At 41.6% G+C, this 23,226-nt stretch overlaps 2 protein-coding genes across 2 annotated transcripts; both read right to left on the bottom strand.

Annotated features, from left to right (window-relative positions):
* Positions 1 to 5,166: 5,166 nt before the first annotated feature.
* On the bottom strand, positions 5,167 to 8,516 carry LOC124259113. Its single transcript, XM_046693206.1, has 4 exons — positions 8,307 to 8,516; positions 6,139 to 6,725; positions 5,822 to 5,899; positions 5,167 to 5,267 (listed from the first exon to the last, which is right to left on the bottom strand). Exons 2-4 carry the CDS (start codon positions 6,719 to 6,721, stop codon positions 5,203 to 5,205), a joined length of 726 nt encoding a protein of 241 aa, XP_046549162.1. The 5' UTR covers positions 6,722 to 6,725; positions 8,307 to 8,516; the 3' UTR covers positions 5,167 to 5,202.
* Positions 8,517 to 18,364: 9,848 nt separating this feature from the next.
* On the bottom strand, positions 18,365 to 22,273 carry LOC124259137. Its single transcript, XM_046693232.1, has 3 exons — positions 22,051 to 22,273; positions 19,555 to 20,459; positions 18,365 to 18,508 (listed from the first exon to the last, which is right to left on the bottom strand). Exons 2-3 carry the CDS (start codon positions 20,453 to 20,455, stop codon positions 18,444 to 18,446), a joined length of 966 nt encoding a protein of 321 aa, XP_046549188.1. The 5' UTR covers positions 20,456 to 20,459; positions 22,051 to 22,273; the 3' UTR covers positions 18,365 to 18,443.
* Positions 22,274 to 23,226: the final 953 nt, after the last annotated feature.

Genomic DNA, 23,226 nt, shown 5'->3' with positions numbered 1-23,226 from the left:
TCAGTTTCTTGTCACATGGTTCTGTAGAGGAGTAACTTTTATATTTTGGAGACAAACGTTATGAAACTTTTTTTCCAGAGTTGGTCTGATGTTTTCCTTATATTCTGCGTTGAAAGGAATGTTTGATCATGAACCGATTTGGAGTTAGATTGTGATTCATCCGCATCATTTTAAACAGACTATAGTTGTAACAATGCCTGTACGTGTGTGTGCACGCAAGAATGTACAGCACACAACAAGATTGTGCATGACAGAGTGTATTAATGCTTTAATGCTTTTTGGCTGCAAGAGTTGTATACTCCCCAGGGAGCTGAGATTGATAATGCGATGTGCCGTTGAGATTGACATCCAATGATCGAGGGAAAAAAAAATACCAGCGCCTTGAGCATGCACTAGTGCGTGGATATGTGCGCTATATAAATATCCTATAATTTACTGACAAAAATGATTTCAGATGCAAGAGACCCTTGAAGACCCGTGAAGATCTGGGTTAGAATTGGTCTTAACCCATGCTTGAGTAAGAGGCGACTAACGGGATCTGGTGGTGAGGCTCGCAGACTTGGTTGACACATGCTGTTGATCACTGGAGTGCCTGGTTCAGAAACGATTAATTACCGACCGCCGCCATTTAGCTGGATATTGCTGAGTGCGGTGTTAAACAACAAACCATCCAACCTATCACCCGTACCCCCAAGATATATGCCGTTGTTCATGTATATTGTGTTTCAGAGTTGAAGTTGCATTTTATACCATATTTATTTCCTTTTTAATCTACACATTCACACAAAGAGAACTATCATGATATGCTGTAAACTGTGTAAACCGTTTCTGCAGTATACGTTTGCGTCCCTCGGCTTTAGATTAAACCATAGACATAATAGCAAATGTCGATGCATTTTTTACCCAATATACCGGTACACAGATAAATCTTATTGCAATATGAATCGTTTGAAGCATATTGCGGTTTTCCGATAATAACGTGCAGCCCTTGTAATCAGTCGTCATAAATTCAATATATGATAGTGATTTCTTCATACATGCTTGGTATATAATCGTATTTGTACAGGGGCGGTGGGGTAGCCTTGTGGTTGAGGCGTTCGCTCATTAGGCCGAAGACCCGGGTTCGATTCCCCACATGTGCATAGGTACAATGTGCGAAGCCCATTTCTGGTGTCCCCCGCCGTGATATTGCTGGAATAGTGGTTAGAGCGTCCGCCCGGAGAGCGGAAGGTCGCGGGTTCGATCCCCTGCCGCGTCATACCAAAAGACGTTAACATATGGTACTTGTTGGTACCTGCCTGGTCGGCTCGGAGTCAGTATAATGTGTCTGAGTGGGGTATCCATGCTTCACTGCGGCATGGTATCTCAGTGGGCTAGCACTATAAAACCAGCTTCAGTCTGGGCTAGTACAAGCACCGCACAAACACACACATACACACGCATGCACGTCGTCATATGAGCGAAATATTCTCAAGCACGACGTTAAACCCAATTTCACCCCACCTCACCTATTCTTTATATTGATTTTTAATTGTTTAATCAGCATTCTAAAAGTTGGTGATGCAATAACGAAGAAAACGACCTAGTTGATAGTTATCTTAGCCAAGGACAAGATGTTATTATCCATAATGTGAGTGAGTGTGTTTAGTTTTATGCCACTTTTAGCAATATTGCAACAATATCACAGCAGGGGACACCGTAAATTGGCTTCACACATTGTACCCATGTGGGGAATCGAACCCGGGTCTTCGGCGTGACGAGCGAACGCTTTAACCACTAGGCTACACCACCGCCCTTATCCATAAAGACGTGTGCTTCCATATTTTGCTTGTTTAACGCACACCATAACGCTTTGTGATAACACGAATTTATACTTCTTTCCTTGTATTAAGTCGATCTTTTCTCAGTGCAGCTTAAAAATGTTACCTTGTTTCCTTTAAATCTATAGGGACAGTGATGTTAGAAGACCCGGGTTCGATTCCCCACATGGGTACAATCTGTAAAACCAACTTCTGATGTCCCCCAGCCGTGATGTTGCTGGAATATTGCTAAAGTCGGCGTAAAACTAGACTCACTCACTCACTGTTAATCTATTTGCACAAGCTGTTTCTATGAACAGTGCATTTTATATCCCTATACTATACACTACGGTTATAACGAACTCGAAGAGACCACAAAATGTAGTTCGTTATAACCGAAGTTGGTTGACCAAGATTTGCAGAAGGTGTCCGGGACGAAAAGAAACAGTTCGTTATATCCGTTCGTTCGTTATGTAAGTTTTTTCGTTATAAAAAAAACCCTGTTCAATGAGTGTGATAGTAAATACAATTGGTGTGATAGTAAATACAATTGGTGTGATAGTAAATACAATTGGTACGATAGTAAATACAATTGGTACGAAAGTTAATACAATTGGTACGATAGTAAATACAGCGTAGGTAATATAGTAATATATACAACGTAAGTAATGTAATTGACACAGACCTGTTTAGATGAGTGTGTGTCAAACGGTTGGTCACGCGGTCACGCACATGGTCAAGCCGACGAAGAGCCAAAGGTCAGTTGGACAATTTAATTAGATACCTAAACCTGATATATACGGAATGTTTATAACAGTCTTTTAAAGGGTTTATCGCAGTTTTGACACGGACATTTTAGATTTCGTGTCAGATAGGTGAACTTTGAAACTCTGTTACTCAACAATGGTGTGGATGTCTGCGCCAGTATCGTAGGTGTGAAATATGGCGCCGGTATCGTAAGGGACCGTTCATAATTTATGGCTAGGGGAGGTGATGATGATTTTTATGGAGAAGCATGTACAATGTGAATGACCCTCCCTAAAATAAAATCTATCAACAAAATGTCAAGTACAAAATCAATGACCCCACCCCACCCCCACCCCCGACCCCATGATTTCTAAGTATTTCTTTACACATATTCCTATGTACATAAATGCTGACCCCACAGTACGTGTGTAAAATTGGTCATGCCCCACCCGCTCCCCAGAAAAAAATCTCTCTCTCTCTCTTTAAAATCAAAAATCTCTCACTCACTCACACACTCTCTCACACACAACGATGAATAATGAACGGTTCCTAATGACTTAAGATTTGATAGCACTGTCTGTAACTAGTCCCTGTAACGCATTTCTAAGGTTGAAGAATATTTTGAATTAGTCAAATATTCCACTGATAACGTTCCTCTGACAGTCTGTCTTTTCTCCTGTGATGCTTATGTTGTCTAGAACAAATGTCAGTGTTTGTATTTTTTGGCAAAACATCCATGACGATCCACTGGACCTGTCTGTCAAGGTTATACCGGTTTCTTAAAAGTCCGTGGGGATCCTGGACAGAATTGGTCACCAGAAACCCCTGGATCGAGTGGTCAGGCGAGTTGTCTTGGTGGAATGCGTGTCACCATATCCGACGGTATGGATCGTTCTCATACTGTCAATCAGTGGATTGTCTGATCTTGATTCACAGGATTTCCCCAATCAACAGGGGCGGTGAGGTAGTCCAGAGGCTAAAGCGTTGGCTCGTCACGACGAAGACTCGGGTTCGCTTCCCCACATGGGTACAATGTGTGAAGCCCATTCCTGATGTCCCACGCCGTGATATTGCTGGAACATTGCTAAAAGCGGCGTAAAACTAGACTCACTCACAAGTAGAAGCTCTTGAACACAGACCAGATCAGCCTTATTTCATCACCTGCCAACAGCTATTGACTGTTGACACAATGAGATACCAGCCTGTGACCAGCACGACTTGACTTTAGAAAGACAATTTCAATTTGGTGTCCGCCGCCATGATATTGCTGCGAACATTGTTAAAATCGGCGTAAACCTAGAATCATTGACGCTCTTGAAACAGTGGCATATTTCATCACCTGCCACCTATTGACTCCACTCACCAGCACGACTCATACAACACCACCACCATGATATTGCTGGAATATTGCTAAAAGCAGCATAATGCAAAGCTATAAGTATGTAATTATACACTGTATGTATCGATAACGTATAGGAACCGATGTGAATTATCTTGTGTTAAGCGAATACCTTTCACTTATTGTCACGCTTTTGAGTTGAGTGCTGTAATCTACTCATATTTGATATTCGTCTCATTGTTGACAATGTGAGTGTGTCATTGTTAACAAAATAATCTACACCTAAACATACATGTGTACATGTACGGAGAGCGCAAAAATAGCTATGCCTGATATGGGGAGATGAGAAAACTATGGTCATGGGTTCGATTCTCCGTGACAGATTTTCTTGGTTTGTAGGCACCATACAAACGGTCGTTGGTTTTACTCAAGTGGTGATATATCTACTTCGGCTTACATCAATGATGGTCAGGGTCGCTGACTTGGTTGACACATGTCATCGTATCCCAATTGCGTAGATCAATGCTCATGGTGTTGATCACTGGATTGTCTGGTTGGGTTGACTCAATTATTTACAGACCGCCGTCATAGAGCTAGCATATTAATGAGTACGGCGTAAAACTAAACTCACTCATTCCACATTAATGGCCCGTTCCACAAAGCGATCGTAGCACTGAGGTGATCGCAAATCCCATACTTTAACATAGACTTACGACAGTCGTAGCACTGAGGTGATCGCAACTCCCATACTTTAACATAGACTTACGACAGTCGTAGCGCTGAGGTGATCGCAAGTCCCATACTTTAACATAGACTTACGACAGTCGTAGCGCTGAGGTTTAATCCCATACTTTAACATAGACTTACGACAGTCGTAGCACTAAGGTTAAATCCCATACTTTAACATAGACTCACGACAGTCGTACCACTGAGGTTAACGCAACTCCCATACTTTAACATAGACTTACGACAGTCGTAGCACTGAGGTTAAATCCCAAAATTTAACATAGACTTACGACAGTCGTACCACTGAGGTTATCGCAACTCCCATACTTTAACATAGACTTACGACAGTCGTAGCACTGAGGTTACATCCCATACTTTAACATAGATTTACCACTACGGTCGCTTTGTGGAACGGGGTCCAAGTTGATATAACTGAAATTGTGCTTCAAGTGATGTGAACCTACACAGAATCGTTAATGATTAATAACTTTGTTTTGTCACGCAAGAATGAAAACACACAGACATAACATATTATAAAAATAGCATTTTATTTTATTTTACAGATGATTTTACTACAGATCAGTTTATAACTTAAGCTATAACTGCCAGCAGAGGAATAGCCAATGACGTTATGGCGACGTAAGCTGTAGACGCCCCTGAAATAAGAAAACAATCACATCATAGAAGTGTAAGCTATATAGAAAAGTACATAAAGTGTTTCTCTAAAGAAGTACTGGCAATATGTATCGTGAAGTTCAAGCCTATTTTCTTCTATGCATCAACATGTCATAAGAAACAATGCTATTTGTATTCTGAGTATTCCTAGACTCCATGAATGAACGACAATAGGGAAATACATTGATTGGATACTCTGATACGTATTTTCAAACAAAGGTAAATGTGATCTGGATTAGTTCTAAGTGACCAAAAGAAATAATCGAAACCATGCTGACTTGCGAAGCCGTTATTATGGAATGGAATAATTTATACATTTCTAGGGGAGGTGCGGTTGCGTAGTTGTTAAAACCTTCCCTCGTCACGCCGAAGACCCGGGTTCGATTCCCCACATTGGCACAATGTGTGAAGCCTGTTTCTGGTGTTCCCCGCCGTTATATTGCTGGAATATTGCTAAAAGCGGCGTAAAACTTAACTCACTCACTCATTATATATTGTTAACGGTAAACCTGACATTGTAATGCACAACACTTACCGCTAGCTAACTCCTGCTGTTGAATGTTCTCCTCCAGTGATTCCATCAAAAGGGACACCCTCTGGAAATTTTCACCACTTCCAAAGTCGTGGTGCTTGTTCTTCAAATCAAAGAATTTATTCAGGAGTGCCTTCAATACCGCCAACTTCAGCTTCCCCAGAGCTTTCAGGATGTCTTTGAAGTCATCCTCGTCAAGCTTGAAAATAGAGGGCAGATATTTGCTGAACTTGTTGGTCAGTCCATCCACGATATCCCGCTGTTGAATGTTCTCTTCCAAAGATTCCATCATCTGAGACACCCTCTGGAAATTTTCACACTTCCAAAGTCGTGGTGCTTGTCCTTCAAATCAAAGAATTTATTCAGGAGTGCTTTCAGTACCGCCAACTTCAGCTTCCCCAGAGCTTTCAGGATGTCCTTGAAGTCGTCCTCATCGAGCTTGAAAATAGAGGGCAGATATTTGCTGAATTTGGTGGTCAGTCCATCCAAGATATCCCGCTGTTGGATATTCTTCTCCAAAGATTCCATCATTTGAGACACTCTCTGAACATTCTGTGCGCTTCCGAAATCGTGGTGCTTGTCCTTCAAATCAAAGAATTTATTCAGGAGTGCCTTCAATACCGCCAACTTCAGCTTTCCCAGAGCTTTCAGGATGTCCTTGAAGTCGTCCTTGTCCAGGTCGAAAATAGACGCGAGATGTTTACTGAACTTGTTGGTCAGTCCATCGACGATAACACTCACAAACGGCCTATGACGTGACGTTGTGGTGACCTGTGTGACCGTTGTGACATGGGTGTTCAGGGTAACCTGGCGGATATGGGTGTCCTGGGTGTCCTGGGCGTTGGACATGGTGGAGTGCGCACACACCAGTACGAGGCACAGAAGGGCGATGGACGACTGCATGCTTCTGAATAAGCAATAAAAGTTAAAGTTTTAATATTATGAATATATATTAAATATATTTAGCTAGTTTAATGTTGGTCTTAAATGAAGCTAGTTTGAACACATCAGAGGAACAGACTCAATACAAAGCATTCTAAAGAACATTGGTCCTTGTTCAGGGCCGACCTCAGGACAGTGAAAACGCTGTCCAGGTTGTCGTCATTTAGGCGTGCCTTGATTCTTTGGCATGGGTTCCAATCTCAGATTCACCACGTGATTCATAGCCGCGTGCCATGGTTATTTACCAAAGATCCTTTTTGACTTTCTCGCAGATTAAGATATAGAGAATCTCACCCAAGTGTCTACTGATATCAATTATATCAACACGAGTTGATAAAGTTACAAATACCCGAGGCTTGCCGAGGATATTTTCACCTTTATCAACGAGTGTTGATATATTTGATATCAGTAGACACGAGGGTGAGATTCTATTTATCATTAAAAATCATTCTTAATTTGTTTTCAACACTGTACTTCCATTAGACTTGCAGTGCAGCATTGTCAGGCATTGTACAAAATCTACTGTCAAAATGATCATCTGATCTCACACAAGCGATATCTCCTGTGGAACATAGTTTTGGATGATAAAATGTTATTGAACTACTGTTGCAAGTGGCGAAACTCACTCACTCAAACTCAAAACGTTAACCAGTCTCGACCAGTCTCCATGGGGTGCAAAAATTAATAATCGCGGTGGAAATCACACGCATGTATTACATTGTGACACCGGGTGTTAAAGAACATATTGAGAGTTTGTGGTGAAAAGAGTGAGTGAGTGAGTGGGTATGGTTATATGCCGCTTTTAGCAATATTCCAGCAAAGACACATATTGTACCAATGAGAGAAATCGAACCCGGGTCTTCGGCGTAACGAGCTAACCACTAGCCTACCCCACCGCCCCTGTGGTGAGAAAAACATCGGCCAATAGCATCAAATACATTAATAGCCAGTTCAGAGAACAAGAACCCATGCAGATTCGGGTTAGAATTGGTCTTCAGCAACCCATTCTTGTCGTAAGAGCTGAATAACGGGATCGGCTGGTCACACATGCTGACCTGGTTGACACATGTCATCGGTTCCCAATTGCGCAGATCGATGCTTATGATGTTGATCACTGAGTTGTCTGGCCCAGACGCGATTATTTACAGACCGCCGCCATATAGCTGGAATATTGCTGAATGTGGCGTAAAACTAAACTCACTCAATACAAAGCGATCGTAGCGTTGAGGTGATCGCAATTCCCATACTTTAACATAGACTTACGATAGTCGTAGCGCTGAGGCAGGGGCGTAGGAACGGGGAGGGGTGGGGGGGGCGCTTGGGCTTAGCCCCCCACTTTTCAAGACGAAACCATATCTTCCTTACCATAACTACAATTTCATTTTGATTTTCAATACTTTTCATAAATTAGCCTCCCCCCCCCGCTCTGAAAACCGTTCCTACGCCCCTGTGAGGTGATCGCAGCAACCAAACTAAATCCTGAATATTTACTAACACGATTTCCACATGGATAACACCTTATTCTTATAACACCAAAACCGCTTACCTTTCAGATAGAGATATGTGGATGGTCAGCGTGTGTTCAGCTGCTGTGTTGACCACTGAGTCTGTGCCATTATATAGGGTTAGCCGGGAACCTTGTCATTCTGCGACACTTTCCGTGGGTGAATCATGGGGTGGTGCCATATATCCATGACACAGCCTCTTTGCTTGTCGTCAGGGGGGTCGTGTGATTTGGGAGGACAATGGGAAGCGTCCGCTGTGATGGAGCAGGGTGACTCAGTTTCCTTCATAGTTCACACTGAACACCCTATGACGTATTCATTTAGACTTACAGTTTTGATCTTTGCTACAACTACCATACTAGACAATAACAACAAGAGTTATCTCCCGTGTTGTCATATGACGTCACGGGTCTGACAGCAATGATGACAAGGCGATCGTGTAGATTTTAAAAGTAGATAAACCCAAGGAGATTTGACAACGCGTGGGGGTGTTATTTACGAGACATTTAGGAAACGGGGGCTCATTTCCACGGGGGGTCATCATGACGGAGCGCTGTATCAGCGTAACATGATGCAGCCTTAGTAGATCTGTCGGCACAAATGACAAGACTATTATCAAAGAAGAGTTTGGGATGATGCTGATAAAGCGAAATCAGTCATTGAGCGTATTTTCAGTAGCAGCTGCACTTAAATGTACCTTAGGGCTTGGAATTGAGAATACAGCTTGACAGATTAATGTAGCATTTATTGTTCCTCTCAAACGGCCGACATGGTGTATGAAAATAAACAGACATTTCGCTGTACCATTTCGCTATTGGCCGTTTCCTGCCTCCTGAAATGTAATGTATCGTCTTTGTGGGCGCATTCGTCATTTTGCATTAAATTCTTATTCTCACCCCTCCGTAAAACAACAGTCTATCCCCCAAGTTTGTTATTAAATTACATGTTAATTTAAAACTGTTTTTATTAAATCTTTGTACAAACTGAATGGGCTGTATCGACAGTTCCTATTCATTCAGTATAGCAGAAGATGCCTCTGACTGACGCTGGTGCTGAAGCGGCTGATCATGGTAGATTTCACAAGGTCGTTTATATTTGTTGTTGAGATCCAAATGGCATTCCACCTCCGTCAGATCTGACTTTTCTCACACATTGAGTACACTATTATAAGTGACGCACAGTTAACCAGAACTGTTTGTTTGTTTGTTGGACACTGCACTATTCCCGCCATGTGGCGGTCTGTAAATAATCGAGTCTGGACAACACAATCCAGTGATCAACATCATGAATATCGATCTACGCAATTGGGATAGGTTAGTCGCCTATTAGGAAAAGGTGCTGAAGATCAATTCTAACCCGGTCTTAATTCGCATATACGTAAATGTCCTTCATATCTTATTCCTAATATTACTCTCCGACCATAGAGAACATAAAGGGGGCGGTGGGTTAGCCTAATGGTTAAAGCGTTGCCTCGTCACGCCGAAGACCCGGGTTCGATTCCCCACATAGGCACAATGTGTGATGCCCATTTCTGGTGTCCCCCGCCGTGATGTTGCTGGAATATTGCTAAAAGCGGCGTAAAACTAAACTCAGTCAGTCAGTCAGTCAATGAACATAAAGTAAAACAGATCAGAACCATTTGTGACCAATTCGTGTCATTCTGGAACAAGCACAAAGTAGACTCGTGCCCGTTTTGATGTATTATTTCCACAATACATTTCTGTGGACTGCAAATTAAACCTTACATGACTTACTTCTCGACCATGACAGCGCTAACGAACATTATGCAAACTACATTTGTGTCCTTTGAGTTATCTGAATCTTTGTTTGTTGTTTAACGCCGCACTCAGCGATATCTCGGCGAGTCTGGACAACAGGAGCATCGATCAACTAAACTGCCATGTGATACCCATAACATTACTAAGAACAAAATATCCATCATCATCATGTCAAGAGATTGGTTGTTTTGTTGTTTAACGCCGCACTCAGCAATATTCCAGCTGTATGGCGGCGGTCTGTAAGTAGTCTGGACCAGACAACCCAGTGATCAACAGCTTGAGCTTCGATAACTGGGATACGATGACTTGTGTCAACCAAGTCAGCGAGTCTGACCACCCGATCCCTTAAGTGGCCTTTTACGACAAGCATGGGTTGCTGAAGAAAAATGCAATTCTAACCCGGATCTTGTCGGGTACCATGTCACCATGTCACAATAGATATGTACATATGTACCGACATATATATATATATATATATATATATATATATATATATATCACTTCTCCCTGAAGATAAAAGTGAAACATGTTGGAGAAGATCCGTGTCGTGTGATTATTTCAGAAACTTCTTCTTATATACGTACTACTGTACGCTCGGTATTCTCATCACTTTCTTTATATATTCTCATCACTTTCTTTATACATAACAAATCCTCAAATTCTATAATTTTGATAAAAAAAACTCCCGAGTTATCTCTAATAAATTCGTCACATGGTTTTGAAGGGCGTACGGGACTGTAAGACCCTTGTAATTTCCGTATTTCGTTGGGCCTCACGAACTTAGGACTTTACAATTGTCTTACAGTCCCGTACACCCTTTCAAAACACTACATAATAACTAATACTATATATACCAACACATCGAATGAATATCTTTATATTCACGCCCTTGCAGTTTCCGAGTAAGAAGCTCTCAGTAACATATGCTTCTCGTAAAAAGTGTGAATGCTTTGTGACCTGATTGACTGACTGATTGATTGGTTCGTTGATTGGACGGTTGGTTGGTTGGTTCTTGACGGAGACATATACCTGGATAGTTTTGTAAACACGTGCTGTCAGTTGATACGCATACATATACCGAGCTTTGCTTGTATACCCATGTGTAATTGTACTTGTATAATTATCTATTCATGCCGTCAAAAACACAGACGTGACCTGAGAAAACACAGCCTGTGTTTGTCCACTCTACAAAATGTAATATTTCAGTACAGCTTTATGTAGTTTAAAGTATGAAGCTGACTTATGTGTTTAATGTGTTTATGGAACCATTAGCTTTTCGTGTATGCCACAAAATAGCCTGTCATACAGACCCTGAAACAATTATACCCAAAGTAGCACATGGAAGTCTAGAATGTGTGCAGGTCTAGATTATCGCAGTTTCTGAAAATGAAGAAAATCCTTGGGCTACTTTTTATTGTATTTTATTTTAATTCAAACACTTATTTCTGTAAAATAAGTTTATTTCAGAGACTAGCTGTTAGTCTGACCAGAAACAAATATGTTGATATCGTACACGGGCATTGGAATATACAGACTAGTTTGTAACTTTGAGTACCTGTACAACGAAGTACCTGCATGGTATCTTGTATAAAAGTTTACATCGTTTATCATTTTGGATATCTTGTAAAAACGCATTTAAAATTGAATTCATCGTTGCAAAATAAAAAAAATATAGCTGTTGAAAAGAATGTCGGTGTTAAGTGAGCCTTTTCCTGAATTTTGACGAATCTCTCATACGGGGACCCGTAAAGGTCCGGGTTAGAATATTGATCTTCCACAAACCGACTATGCTTGTCGTAAGAGGCGACTAACGGGATCGGGTGGTCAAGCTAGCTGATTTGGTTGACACATGTCATCGTATTCCAATTGCGTAGGTCGATGCTCAAGCTGTTGATCACTGGATTGTCTGGTCCAGACTCGATTATTTACAGACCGCCGCCATATAGCTGGAATATTGCTGAGTCCGGCGTAAAACTAAACTCACTCACTCTCACACTGGAACCGCCATTCTCTTAGAAGTAACAGTATCAGTGTCATCAAGTCAAATCTGTTATCTCTGTTATCGGGTTACGAAACTGACGATCGAACATATTAATTTAACGCATGTAAGTCAATGATCCTGATCATACTGATCAAGTACTCCAATCCTAGAGCATTCAGGTTGTGATTTTTTTCACTCCTGGCGGTTATTGAAAAACCAGACGAGCTTTCATTTCGGTTACAAGTGGAGAAGTGGTGATTCATTCCACTTCCGTCATGGCCTCCTTATGATGTTCAAAGTGTTTTCCTTTTCGCCTTGACCCATTCCCAGACTGGTTCCCGGGGTATGTTGCGCAGGCGCTTCACTTATGAGCAACATGCCCTATACTTACTGTAGAAAAAACCTGAGAACGGGTAGTTAGTTGTTTTTCTTAGCATTTCATCGATCCTATAGCAAAGCATACCTCACCAAAATAAGGCCCATCGTTACTTTCAGAGACTTTCAGAGAAGGAAAACAGTTTCGAGAAAGTCGTCGTAACCTGGGCGAGGTGTAAACAATGACACACACGTTTCAACACCGACATGTCCGATAATATTTCCTGTCAGCTCGACATTGTCACGCGATATTGTTCACATAATACACGGAACTGAACGACCTCATTAATGATGTATTGTCAGCAGTTTCCGTTGTAGCTAACTCCACGTGTAATTTGACAACCCTGGAACCAGGTAAATAGAATGTGTAAAGTTGCAGCTTTGTTAAGCAGAATTTTTCATTTTTTTTACAATTAAAACGTACGAAGCCAAACTATACATGTTATTTTGTTTACAGTTTTAAAACTTATTCCACTCAAAATGCTGTAATGATGCGGTGTATATCCATAGTACAATTGAATGGGGGCTTCGAAACCCTCGTCAACCTCGTTGTACCCAAGATACGCAAAAGGCCAGGCCAAAACCTATAAAACACCTCCAAACCCAAACCCCAACTAAAACCAAAAACACCAACAAAGGAACACGACTCAACACAAACAAAAACAATCACTTGTTATCCTCTCAAGGACGCTGCGTTTCTCCTTCTGTCTTTTATCATTATCGGAGGGCCACGCCGAGGCTTTTTGTATGTTACGGAAACACACGAGAAGTGATGAATGCGGAAACGAGTGTCACGCGATCGAAGGGACATAACTCTGTTCGTCTTAGGTACACTAACAGTAAAAGAAAATAAACAAAAAGAAAAAGAAATAACTGTGAATATACAATTCAACGATTGTAGGTCTCGAGAGACAGTACCCGGGATCAAAACAAAAAACTAAAGTTGACGACATTACAGTACTCGGTGTAACTGGTTAGCTCGTTTCTAACAGCTACGTTACCACAAATTACAACAGCACTGGTTCCGTTATACGTTTGTAAGTGGACTCTCTTTTATCAATATTCCAGTAGTATCACGGCGAGGGAGACCTGTATGGGGACTCACAGATTGTACCCATGTGGTTAATCGAACCCATTGGACCTATTTGAAACCTTGACGATTTCCACCTAAAAGCCCGCCTATGAATGACTATACAGAACACGTGGAGAATTGATCGAATATCTCATTGATACGTTACGCATTACTATTTTGTAAGTTGTCGTTGAAGGGCGGCTTGTTATACTTATCACTTTCAGTTATTATTCACATTTGTTACGCGTAAAAGTTGTCGTTGAAGGGCGATTGTACCTGCCTTTCAGTTATTATTCACATATAATCATGACTGTTACAAAACATTCACATACATGTCGATGGAAACAATCATCACTGAAAGAATTCAAATTTATGATATGAATGAAGAATATTAACATGTTTACTGTACATGGTGACTGTATTGATAATACTTTGTTATCAAAGAATATTGTAGTCATCATGATTCATAGAGGGATTACCATTTTTTAAATTGTTCTGAAAAGATGTTTGTAGTTATTTTTGGCAAGAGTTAGAAAAAATTATTTTTTAAGCAAAAATCATGAATGACCCGGGGCTTTTATCATAATGGTAGCTACGCCCCTGTCTAAAGATGTAAGCACGACAGCGAAACCTACGTTCACGTAACTGCACAGTATGTGATTTATTGGCAGACATTAGGCAAGATAGTAGTCACGAGGCAAGGCGCCAGACACTGTTTGGGCCACGGGTAAGTAATTGTACGTGTAGTGTTTAAGGACGTGTATTTGTTAGAACATGCGAGTATGCGTGTCAGTACTTGTGAGTGAGTGAGTAAGTGAAGTTTTACGCCGCACTCAGCAATATTCCAGCTTCATGACAGCGGTCTGTAAATAATCGAGTCTGGACCAGACAATCCAGTGATCAACAGCATGAGCATCGATCTGCGCAATTGGGAACCGATGACATGTGTCAAATAAGCCAGCGAGCCTGACCACCAGATCCCGTTAGTCGCATCTTACGACAATTAAGCATGGGTTACTGAAGGTTCATTCTATAACTCGGACCTTCACGGGTTTCAGTACTTGTGCATGTGTAGGGATGTCGCAATGACGCAAATGTACGATGCAGTTCTCTGGTTTGACTTGTACTGTTATGTGCAGGTGTGTCTTTCAATTGACTTGCCTTTGCGTGTGTTTGTGCTGCTGCTACTATTTGGGCAGAATCCGTTCACCTAACCCTTTACCCTGGTAACATCCAAACTGCTTCATTCACATATATATGAATTGTCATTACCACTGAAGAGCCTTGAGCGGGGACAGATCTGGTGTGCATGAAGGAGTTTTGACTAGCACGAATATCTAGACTTTTATATAGTTACTGGAGCGGTGGGGGTAGCCTAGTGGTTAAAGCGTTCACTCGTCATGCATTATATGAGTACTACACATTATATGTATGGTTTCTCAGGTGTGTGTGTATGGTAATCGTGCAATTAACTGCTTTTAAAAGAGATTTGTCCATGTTTATGGAAATGGTTTTGTCGAGTTACAGTTTCTGTTACAGTAACAGGCATGCATGCGTGTAAGGACGTGCATGTTACAGACAGAACATAAGCAGTATGATCAAAGGTTTATTTGTTTGCAAAGATACAGACACGTGCTTTTCACTGTTACCCTAAAACACATGACAGAGACAAAGATAACTTTAACATAGACTTACGACAGTCGTAGCACTGAGGTTAAATCCCATACTTTAACATAGACTTACGACAGTCGTAGCACTGAGGTTAAATCCCATACTTGAACATAGACTTACGACAGTCGTAGCACTGAGGTTAAATCCCATACTTTAACATAGACTTACGACAGTCGTAGCACTGAGGTTAAATCCCATACTTGAACATAGACTTACGACAGTCGTAGCACTGAGGTTAAATCCCATACTTTAACATAGACTTACGACAGTCGTAGCACTGAGGTTAAATCCCATACTTTAACATAGACTCAGGACAGTCGTAGCACTCAGGTTAAATCCCATACTTTAACATAGACTTACGACAGTCGTAGCACTGAGGTTAAATCCCATACTTTAACATAGACTTACGACAGTCGTAGCACTGAGGTTAAATCCCATACTTTAACATAGACTTACGACAGTCGTAGCACTGAGGTTAAATCCCATACTTTAACATAGACTTACGACAGTCGTAGCACTGAGGTTAAATCCCATACTTTAACATAGACTTACGACAGTCGTAGCACTGAGGTTAAATCCCATACTTTAACATAGACTTACGACAGTTGTAGCACTGAGGTGATCGCAAATCCCATACTTTAACATAGACTTACGACAGTCGTAGCACTGAGGTTAAAATCCCATACTTGAACATAGACTTACGACAGTCGTAGCACTGAGGTCAAATCCCATACTTACGACAGTCGTACATGAGACTTACGACAGTCAGTCGAGCACTGAGGTTAAATCCCATACTTGAACATAGACTTACGACAGTCGTAGCACTGAGGTTAAATCCCATACTTTAACATAGACTTACGACAGTCGTAGCACTGAGGTTAAATCCCATACTTTAACATAGACTTACGACAGTCGTAGCGCTGAGGTTAAATCCCATACTTGAACATAGACTTACAACAGTCGTAGCACTGAGGTTAAATCCCATACTTTAACATAGACTTACGACAGTCGTAGCACTGAGGTTAAATCCCATACTTTAACATAGACTTACAACAGTCGTAGCACTGAGGTTTAATCCCATACTTTAAAATAGACTTACGACAGTTGTAGCACTGAGGTGATCGCAAATCCCATACTTTAACATAGATTTACGACAGTCGTAGCACTGAGGTGATCGCAAATCCCATACTTTAACATAGACTTACGACAGTCGTAGCACTGAGGTGATCGCAGATCCCATACTTTAACATAGACTTACGACAGTTGTAGCACTGAGGTGATCGCAACTCCCATACTTTAACATAGACTTACGACAGTCGTAGCACTGAAGTTAAATCCCATACTTTAACATAGACTTACGACAGTCGAGGCACTGAGGTTAAATCCCATACTTGAACATAGACTTACGACAGTCGTAGCACTGAAGTTAAATCCCATACTTTAACATAGACTTACGACAGTCGTAGCACTGAGGTTAAATCCCATACTTTAACATAGACTTACGACAGTCGTAGCACTGAGGTTAAATCCCATACTTTAACATAGACTTACGACAGTCGTAGCACTGAGGTTAAATCCCATACTTTAACATAGACTTACGACAGTCGTAGCACTGAGGTTAAATCCCATACTTTAACATAGACTTACAACAGTCGTAGCACTGAGGTTAAATCCCATACTTTAACATAGACTTACGACAGTCGTAGCACTGAGGTTAAATCCCATACTTTAACATAGACTTACGACAGTCGTAGCACTGTGGTGATCGCAAATCCCATACTTTAACATAGACTTACGACAGTCGTAGCACTGAGGTTTAAATCCCATACTTTAACATAGACTTACGACAGTCGTAGCACTGAGGTTAAATCCCATACTTTAACATAGACTTACGACAGTCGTAGCACTGAGGTTAAATCCCATACTTTAACATAGACTTACGACAGTCGTAGCACTGAGGTTAAATCCCATACTTTAACATAGACTTACGACAGTCGTAGCACTGAGGTAATCGCAAATCCCATACTTTAACATAGACTTACAACAGTCGTAGCACTGAGGTTAAATCCCATACTTTAACATAGACTTACGACAGTCGTAGCACTGAGGTTAAATCCCATACTTTAACATAGACTTACGACAGTCGTAGCACTGAGGTTAAATCCCATACTTTAACATAGACTTACGACAGTCGTAGCACTGAGGTTAAATCCCATACTTGAACATAGACTTACGACAGTCGTAGCACTGAGGTTAAATCCCATACTTTAACATAGACTTACGACAGTCGTAGCACTGAGGTAATCGCAAATCCCATACTTTAACATAGACTTACAACAGTCGTAGCACTGAGGTTAAATCCCATACTTTAACATAGACTTACGACAGTTGTAGCACTGAGGTGATCGCAAATCCCATACTTTAACATAGATTTACGACAGTCGTAGCACTGAGGTTTAAATCCCATACTTTAACATAGACTTACGACAGTCGTAGCACTGAGGTGATCGCAAATCCCATACTTTAACATAGATTTACGACAGTTGTAGCACTGAGGTGATCGCAAATCCCATACTTTAACATAGACTTACGACAGTTGTAGCACCGAGGTGATCGCAACTCCCATACTTTAACATAGACTTACGACAGTCGTAGCACTGAGGTTAAATCCCATACTTTAACATAGACTTACTACAGTCGTAGCATTGAGGTTAAATCCCATACTTGAACATAGACTTACGACAGTCGTAGCACTGAGGTTAAATCCCGTACTTTAACATAGACTTACGACAGTCGTAGCACTGAGGTTAAATCCCATACTTTAACATAGACTTACGACAGTTGTAGCACTGAGGTTAAATCCCATACTTGAACATAGACTTACGACAGTCGTAGCACTGAGGTTAAATCCCAAACTTTAACATAGACTTACGACAGTCGTAGCACTGAGGTTAAATCCCATACTTTAACATAGACTTACGACAGTCGTATCACTGAGGTTCGCAAATCCCATACTTTAACATAGACTTACGACAGTCGTAGCACTGAGGTGATCGCAACTCCCATACTTTAACATAGATTTACCACTACGGTCGCTTTGTGGAACGGGGCCCAAGTTGATATAACTGAAATTGTACTTCAAGTGACGTGAACCTACACAGAATCGTTAATGATTAATAACTTTGTTTTGTCACGCAAGAATGAAAACACACAGACATAACATATTATAAAAATAGCATTTTATTTTCCCTATATCACGGCACTATTTTACAGATGATTCCACTACAGATCAGTTTATAACTTAAGCTATAACTGCCAGCAGAGGAATAGCCAATGACGTTATGGCGACGTAAGCTGTAGACGCCCCTGAAATAAGAAAACAACCACATCATAGAAGCGTAAGCTACATAGAAAGGTACATAAAGTATTTCTCTAAAGAAGTACTGGCAATATGTATCGTGAAGTTATTATATGATATTTATATAGCGCACATATCCAACTAGTGCTTGCTCAAGGCGCTGGTATTTTTTCCCTCGATCATTGGATGTCAGTTATCAATCTCAACTCCCTGGGGATCATACAGCTCTTGCAGCCACTAGGCGCACCGAGTTATTGTGGCCTTCTCATCCTAACGAGGTACCCATTCACAGCTGAGTGGACTGGGACACATAGTCACAGTACTTTGTCCAAGTTCACTGCACGTTGCTGTACCCGCAACTTGGTGTTTGCATGTATTCATGTGGCCACCATCTGGTCATATACCAACGGAGTCGTGGGTTCTTTTAAGTGCACAGGGATGTGTACTGTACACTAGGGGTTGTGACAACACTGAAAGAGTCTGCACACAAAGTTGACTCCGAGGGGTTTTTTTACACCCGGTCACAGGTGGTCTCGATCCCGACACCTCAAGCTTGCTGGATCACTAGGCTGGCACCTTAGCCAGCTCGCCCACCGGGCCCAATTCAAGCCTATTTTCTACTGTGCATCAACATGTCATAAGAAACAATGTTATTTTTATTCTGAGTATTCCTAGACTCCATGAATGAACGACGATAGGGAAATACATTGATTGGATACTCTGATACATATTTTCAAACAAAGGTAAATGTGATCTGGATTAGTTCTAAGTGACCAAGAGAAATAATCGAAACCACGCTGACTTGCGAAGCCGTTATTATGGGATGGAATAATTTATACATTTCTAGGGGAGGTGGGGTTGCGTAGTTGTTAAAACCTTCCCTCGTCACGCCGAAGACCCGGGTTCGATTCCCCACATTGGCACAATGTGTGAAGCCCATTTCTGGTGTCCTCCGCAGTTATATTGCTTGAATATTGCTAAAAGCGGCGTAAAACTCACTCACTCATTATATATTGTTAACGGTAAACCTGACATTGTAATGCACAACACTTACCGCTAGCTAACTCCTGCTGTTGAATGTTCTGCTCCAGTGATTCCATCAAAAGGGATACTCTCTGGAAATTTTCACCACTTCCAAAGTCGTGGTGCTTGTTCTTTAAATCAAAGAATTTATTCAGGAGTGCCTTCAATACCGCCAACTTCAGCTTCCCTAGAGCTTTCAAGATGTCCTTGAAGTCATCCTCGTCAAGCTTGAAAATAGAGGGCAGATATTTGCTGAACTTGGTGGTCAGTCCATCCAAGATATCCCGCTGTTGGATATTCTCTTCCACAGATTCCATCATCTGAGACACCCTCTGGAAATTTTGTGCACTTCCAAAGTCGTGGTGCTTGTCCTTCAAATCAAAGAATTTATTCAGGAGTGCTTTCAGTACCGCCAACTTCAGCTTCCCTAGAGCTCTCAGGATGTCCTTGAAGTCGTCCTCATCGAGCTTGAAAATAGAGGGCAGATATTTGCTGAATTTGGTGGTCAGTCCATCCAAGATATCCCGCTGTTGGATATTCTTCTCCAAAGATTCCATCATCTGAGACGCTCTCTGAACATTCTGTGCGCTTCCGAAATCGTGGTGCTTGTCCTTCAAATCAAAGAATTTATTCAGGAGTGCCTTCAGTACCGCCAACTTCAGCTTCCCCAGAGCTTTCAGGATGTCCTTGAAGTCGTCCTCGTCCAGGTCGAAAATAGACGCGAGATGTTTACTGAACTTGCTGGTCAGTCCATCGACGATAACACTCACAAACGGCCTATGACGTGACGTTGTGGTGACCTGTGTGACCGTTGTGACATGGGTGTCCAGGGTAACCTGGCGGATATGGGTGTCCTGGGTGTCCTGGGCGTTGGACATGGTGGAGTGCGCACACACCAGTACGAGGCACAGAAGGGCGATTGACGACTGCATGCTTCTGAATATGCAATAAAAGTTAAAGTTTTAATATTATGAATATATATTAAATATATTTAGCTAGTTTAATGTTGGTCCTAAATGAAGCTAGTTTGAATACATCAGAGGAACAGACTCAATACAAAGCATTCTAAAGAACATTGGTCCTTGTTCAGAGCCGACCTCAGGACAGTGAAAACGCTGTCCAGGTTGTCGTCATTTAGGCGTGCCGTGATTCTTTGGCATGGGTTCCAATCCCAGATTCACCGCGTGCCATGGTTATTTACCAAAGATCCTTTTTGACTTTCTCGCAGATTAAGATATAGAGAATCTCACCCAAGTGTCTACTGATATCAATTATATCAACACGAGTTGATAAAGTTACAAATACCCGAGGCTTGCCGAGGATATTTCTACCTTTATCAACGAGTGTTGATATAATTGATATCAGTAGACACGAGGGTGAGATTCTGTTTATCATGAAAAATCATTCTTAATTTATTTTCAATGAAAAATATACATCTCTCAACACTGTACTTCCATTAGACTTGCAGTGCAGCGATGTCATGGCATTGTGACGTCATCAAGTTGATGACGTCATAGCATTGTCAGGCATTGTACAAAATCTACTGTCAAAATGGTCTCACACAAGCGATATCTCCTGTGGAACATAGTTTTGGATGATACAATGTTATTGAACTACTGTTGCAAGTAGCGAAACTAATTCACTCAAACTCAAAACGATCACCAGTCTCGACCAATCTCCATGGGGTGCAAAAGTAAATAATCGCGGTTGAAATCACACGCATGTTAAAGAGTATATTGAGAGTTTGTGGTGAAAAGAGTGAGTGAGTGGGTATGGTTATATGCCGCTTTTAGCAATATTCCAGCAAAGACACATATTTTACCCATGAGAGAAATCGAACCCGGGTCTTCGGCGTAACGAGCTAACACTTTAACCACTAGCCTACCCCACCTTCCCTGTGGTGAGAAAAACATCGTCCAATAGCATCAAATACTCGAACATTAATAGCCAGTTCAGAGAACAAGAACCCATGCAGATTCGGGTTAGAATTGGTCTTCAGCAACCCATTCTTGTCGTAAGAGCTGAATAACGGGATCGGCTGGTCAGGCTCGCTGACCTGGTTGACACATGTCATCGGTTCCCAATTGCGCAGATTGATGCTTTATATGATATTGATCATTGGGTTGTCTGGTCCAGACTCGATTATTTACAGACCGCCGCCATATAGCTGGAATATTGCTGAGTGTGGCGTAATACTAAACTCACTCAATACAAAGCGATCGTAGCGTTGAGGTGATCGCAATTCCCATACTTTAACATAACTTACGACAGTCGTAGGGTTGAGGAAGGGGCGTAGGAACGAGGGGGGGGGGGCTTAGCCTCCCACTTTTTTCAAGACGAAACCATCTACCTTACCATACTTTTCATAAATTAGCACCCCCACCCCCACCCCACCTTCCTTCCCGCTCTGAAAACCGTTCCTACGCCCCTGTGAGGTGATCGCAGCAACCAAACTAAATCCTGAATATTTACTAACACGATTTCCACATGGATAACACCTTATTCTTATAACACCAAAACCGCTTACCTTTCAGATAGAGATATGTGGATGGTCAGCGTGTGTTCAGCTGCTGTGTTGACCACTGAGTCTGTGCCATTATATAGGGTTAGCCGGGAACCTTGTCATTCTGCGACACTTTCCGTGGGTGAATCATGGGGTGGTGCCATATATCCATGACACAGCCTCTTTGCTCGTCGTCAGGGGGGTCTTGTGATTTGGGAGGACAATGGGAAGCGTCCGCTGTGATGGAGCAGGGTGACTCAGTTTCCTTCATAGTTCACACTGAACACCCTATGACGTATTCATTTAGACTTACAATTTTGATCATTGCTACAACTACCATACTAGACAATAACAACAAGAGTTATCTCCCGTGTTGTCATATGACGTCACGGGTCTGACAGCAATGATGACAAGGCGATCGTGTAGATTTTAAAAGTAGATAAACCCAAGCAGATTTGACAACGCGTGGGGGTGTTATTTACGAGACATTTAGGAAACGGGGGCTCATTTCCACGGGGGTTCATCATGACGGAGCGCTGTATCAGCGTAACATGATGCAGCCTTTGTAGATCTGTCGGCACAAATGACAAGACTATTATCAAAGAAGAGTTTGGGGTGATGCTGATAAAGCAAAATCAGTCATTGAGCGTATTTTCAGTAGCAGCTGCACTTAAATGTACTTTCGGGCTTGGAATTGACCATACAGCTTGACAGATTAATGTAGCATTTATTGTTCCTCTCAAACGGCCGAGATGGTGTATGAAAATATACAGGTCAGACATTTCGCTGTACCATTTCGCTATTGGCCGTTTCCTGCCTCCTGAAATGTAATGTATCGTTTTTGTGGGCGCATTCGTCATTTTGCATTAAATTCTTATTCTCACCCCTCCGTAAAACAACAGTCTATCCCCCAAGTTTGTTATTAAATTACATGTTAATTTAAAACTGTTTTTATTAAATCTTTGTACAAACTGAATGGGCTGTATCGACAGTTCCTATTCATTCAGTATAGCAGAAGATGCCTCTGACTGACGCTGGTGCTGAAGCGGCTGATCATGGTAGTTTTCAGAAGGCGTTTATATTTGTTGTTGACATCCAAATGGCATTCCATCTCCGTCAGATCTGACTTTTCTCACACATTGAGTCACTATTATAAGTGACGCACAGTTAACCAGAACTGTTTGTTTGTTTGTTGGACAC

The sequence above is a fragment of the Haliotis rubra genome, unplaced genomic scaffold, assembly GCF_003918875.1.
Source record: "Haliotis rubra isolate DU_JTF1 unplaced genomic scaffold, ASM391887v1 Scf71, whole genome shotgun sequence".
In the NCBI taxonomy this organism is placed as follows: Eukaryota; Metazoa; Mollusca; class Gastropoda; order Lepetellida; family Haliotidae; genus Haliotis; species Haliotis rubra.
Note: the sequence above shows the minus strand (reverse complement) of the source record. Positions and strands in the feature narration are given on the sequence as shown.

Excerpts from the sequence above, each read along its gene's own strand:
- LOC124259137 (XM_046693232.1), bottom strand. The coding sequence starts at position 20,455 with ATGCAGTCGTCAATCGCCCTTCTGTGCCTCGTACTGGTGTGTGCGCAC. Across the intron at positions 18,509-19,554 it reads ACAGCAGGAGTTAGCTAGCG|GGGCGTCTACAGCTTACGTC; the intron begins GTAAGTGTTGTG and ends TTCTTATTTCAG.
- LOC124259113 (XM_046693206.1), bottom strand. The coding sequence starts at position 6,721 with ATGCAGTCGTCCATCGCCCTTCTGTGCCTCGTACTGGTGTGTGCGCAC. Across the intron at positions 5,900-6,138 it reads CAAGCACCACGACTTTGGAA|GTGGTGAAAATTTCCAGAGG; the intron begins GTGTGAAAATTT and ends ACGACTTTGGAA. Across the intron at positions 5,268-5,821 it reads ACAGCAGGAGTTAGCTAGCG|GGGCGTCTACAGCTTACGTC; the intron begins GTAAGTGTTGTG and ends TTCTTATTTCAG.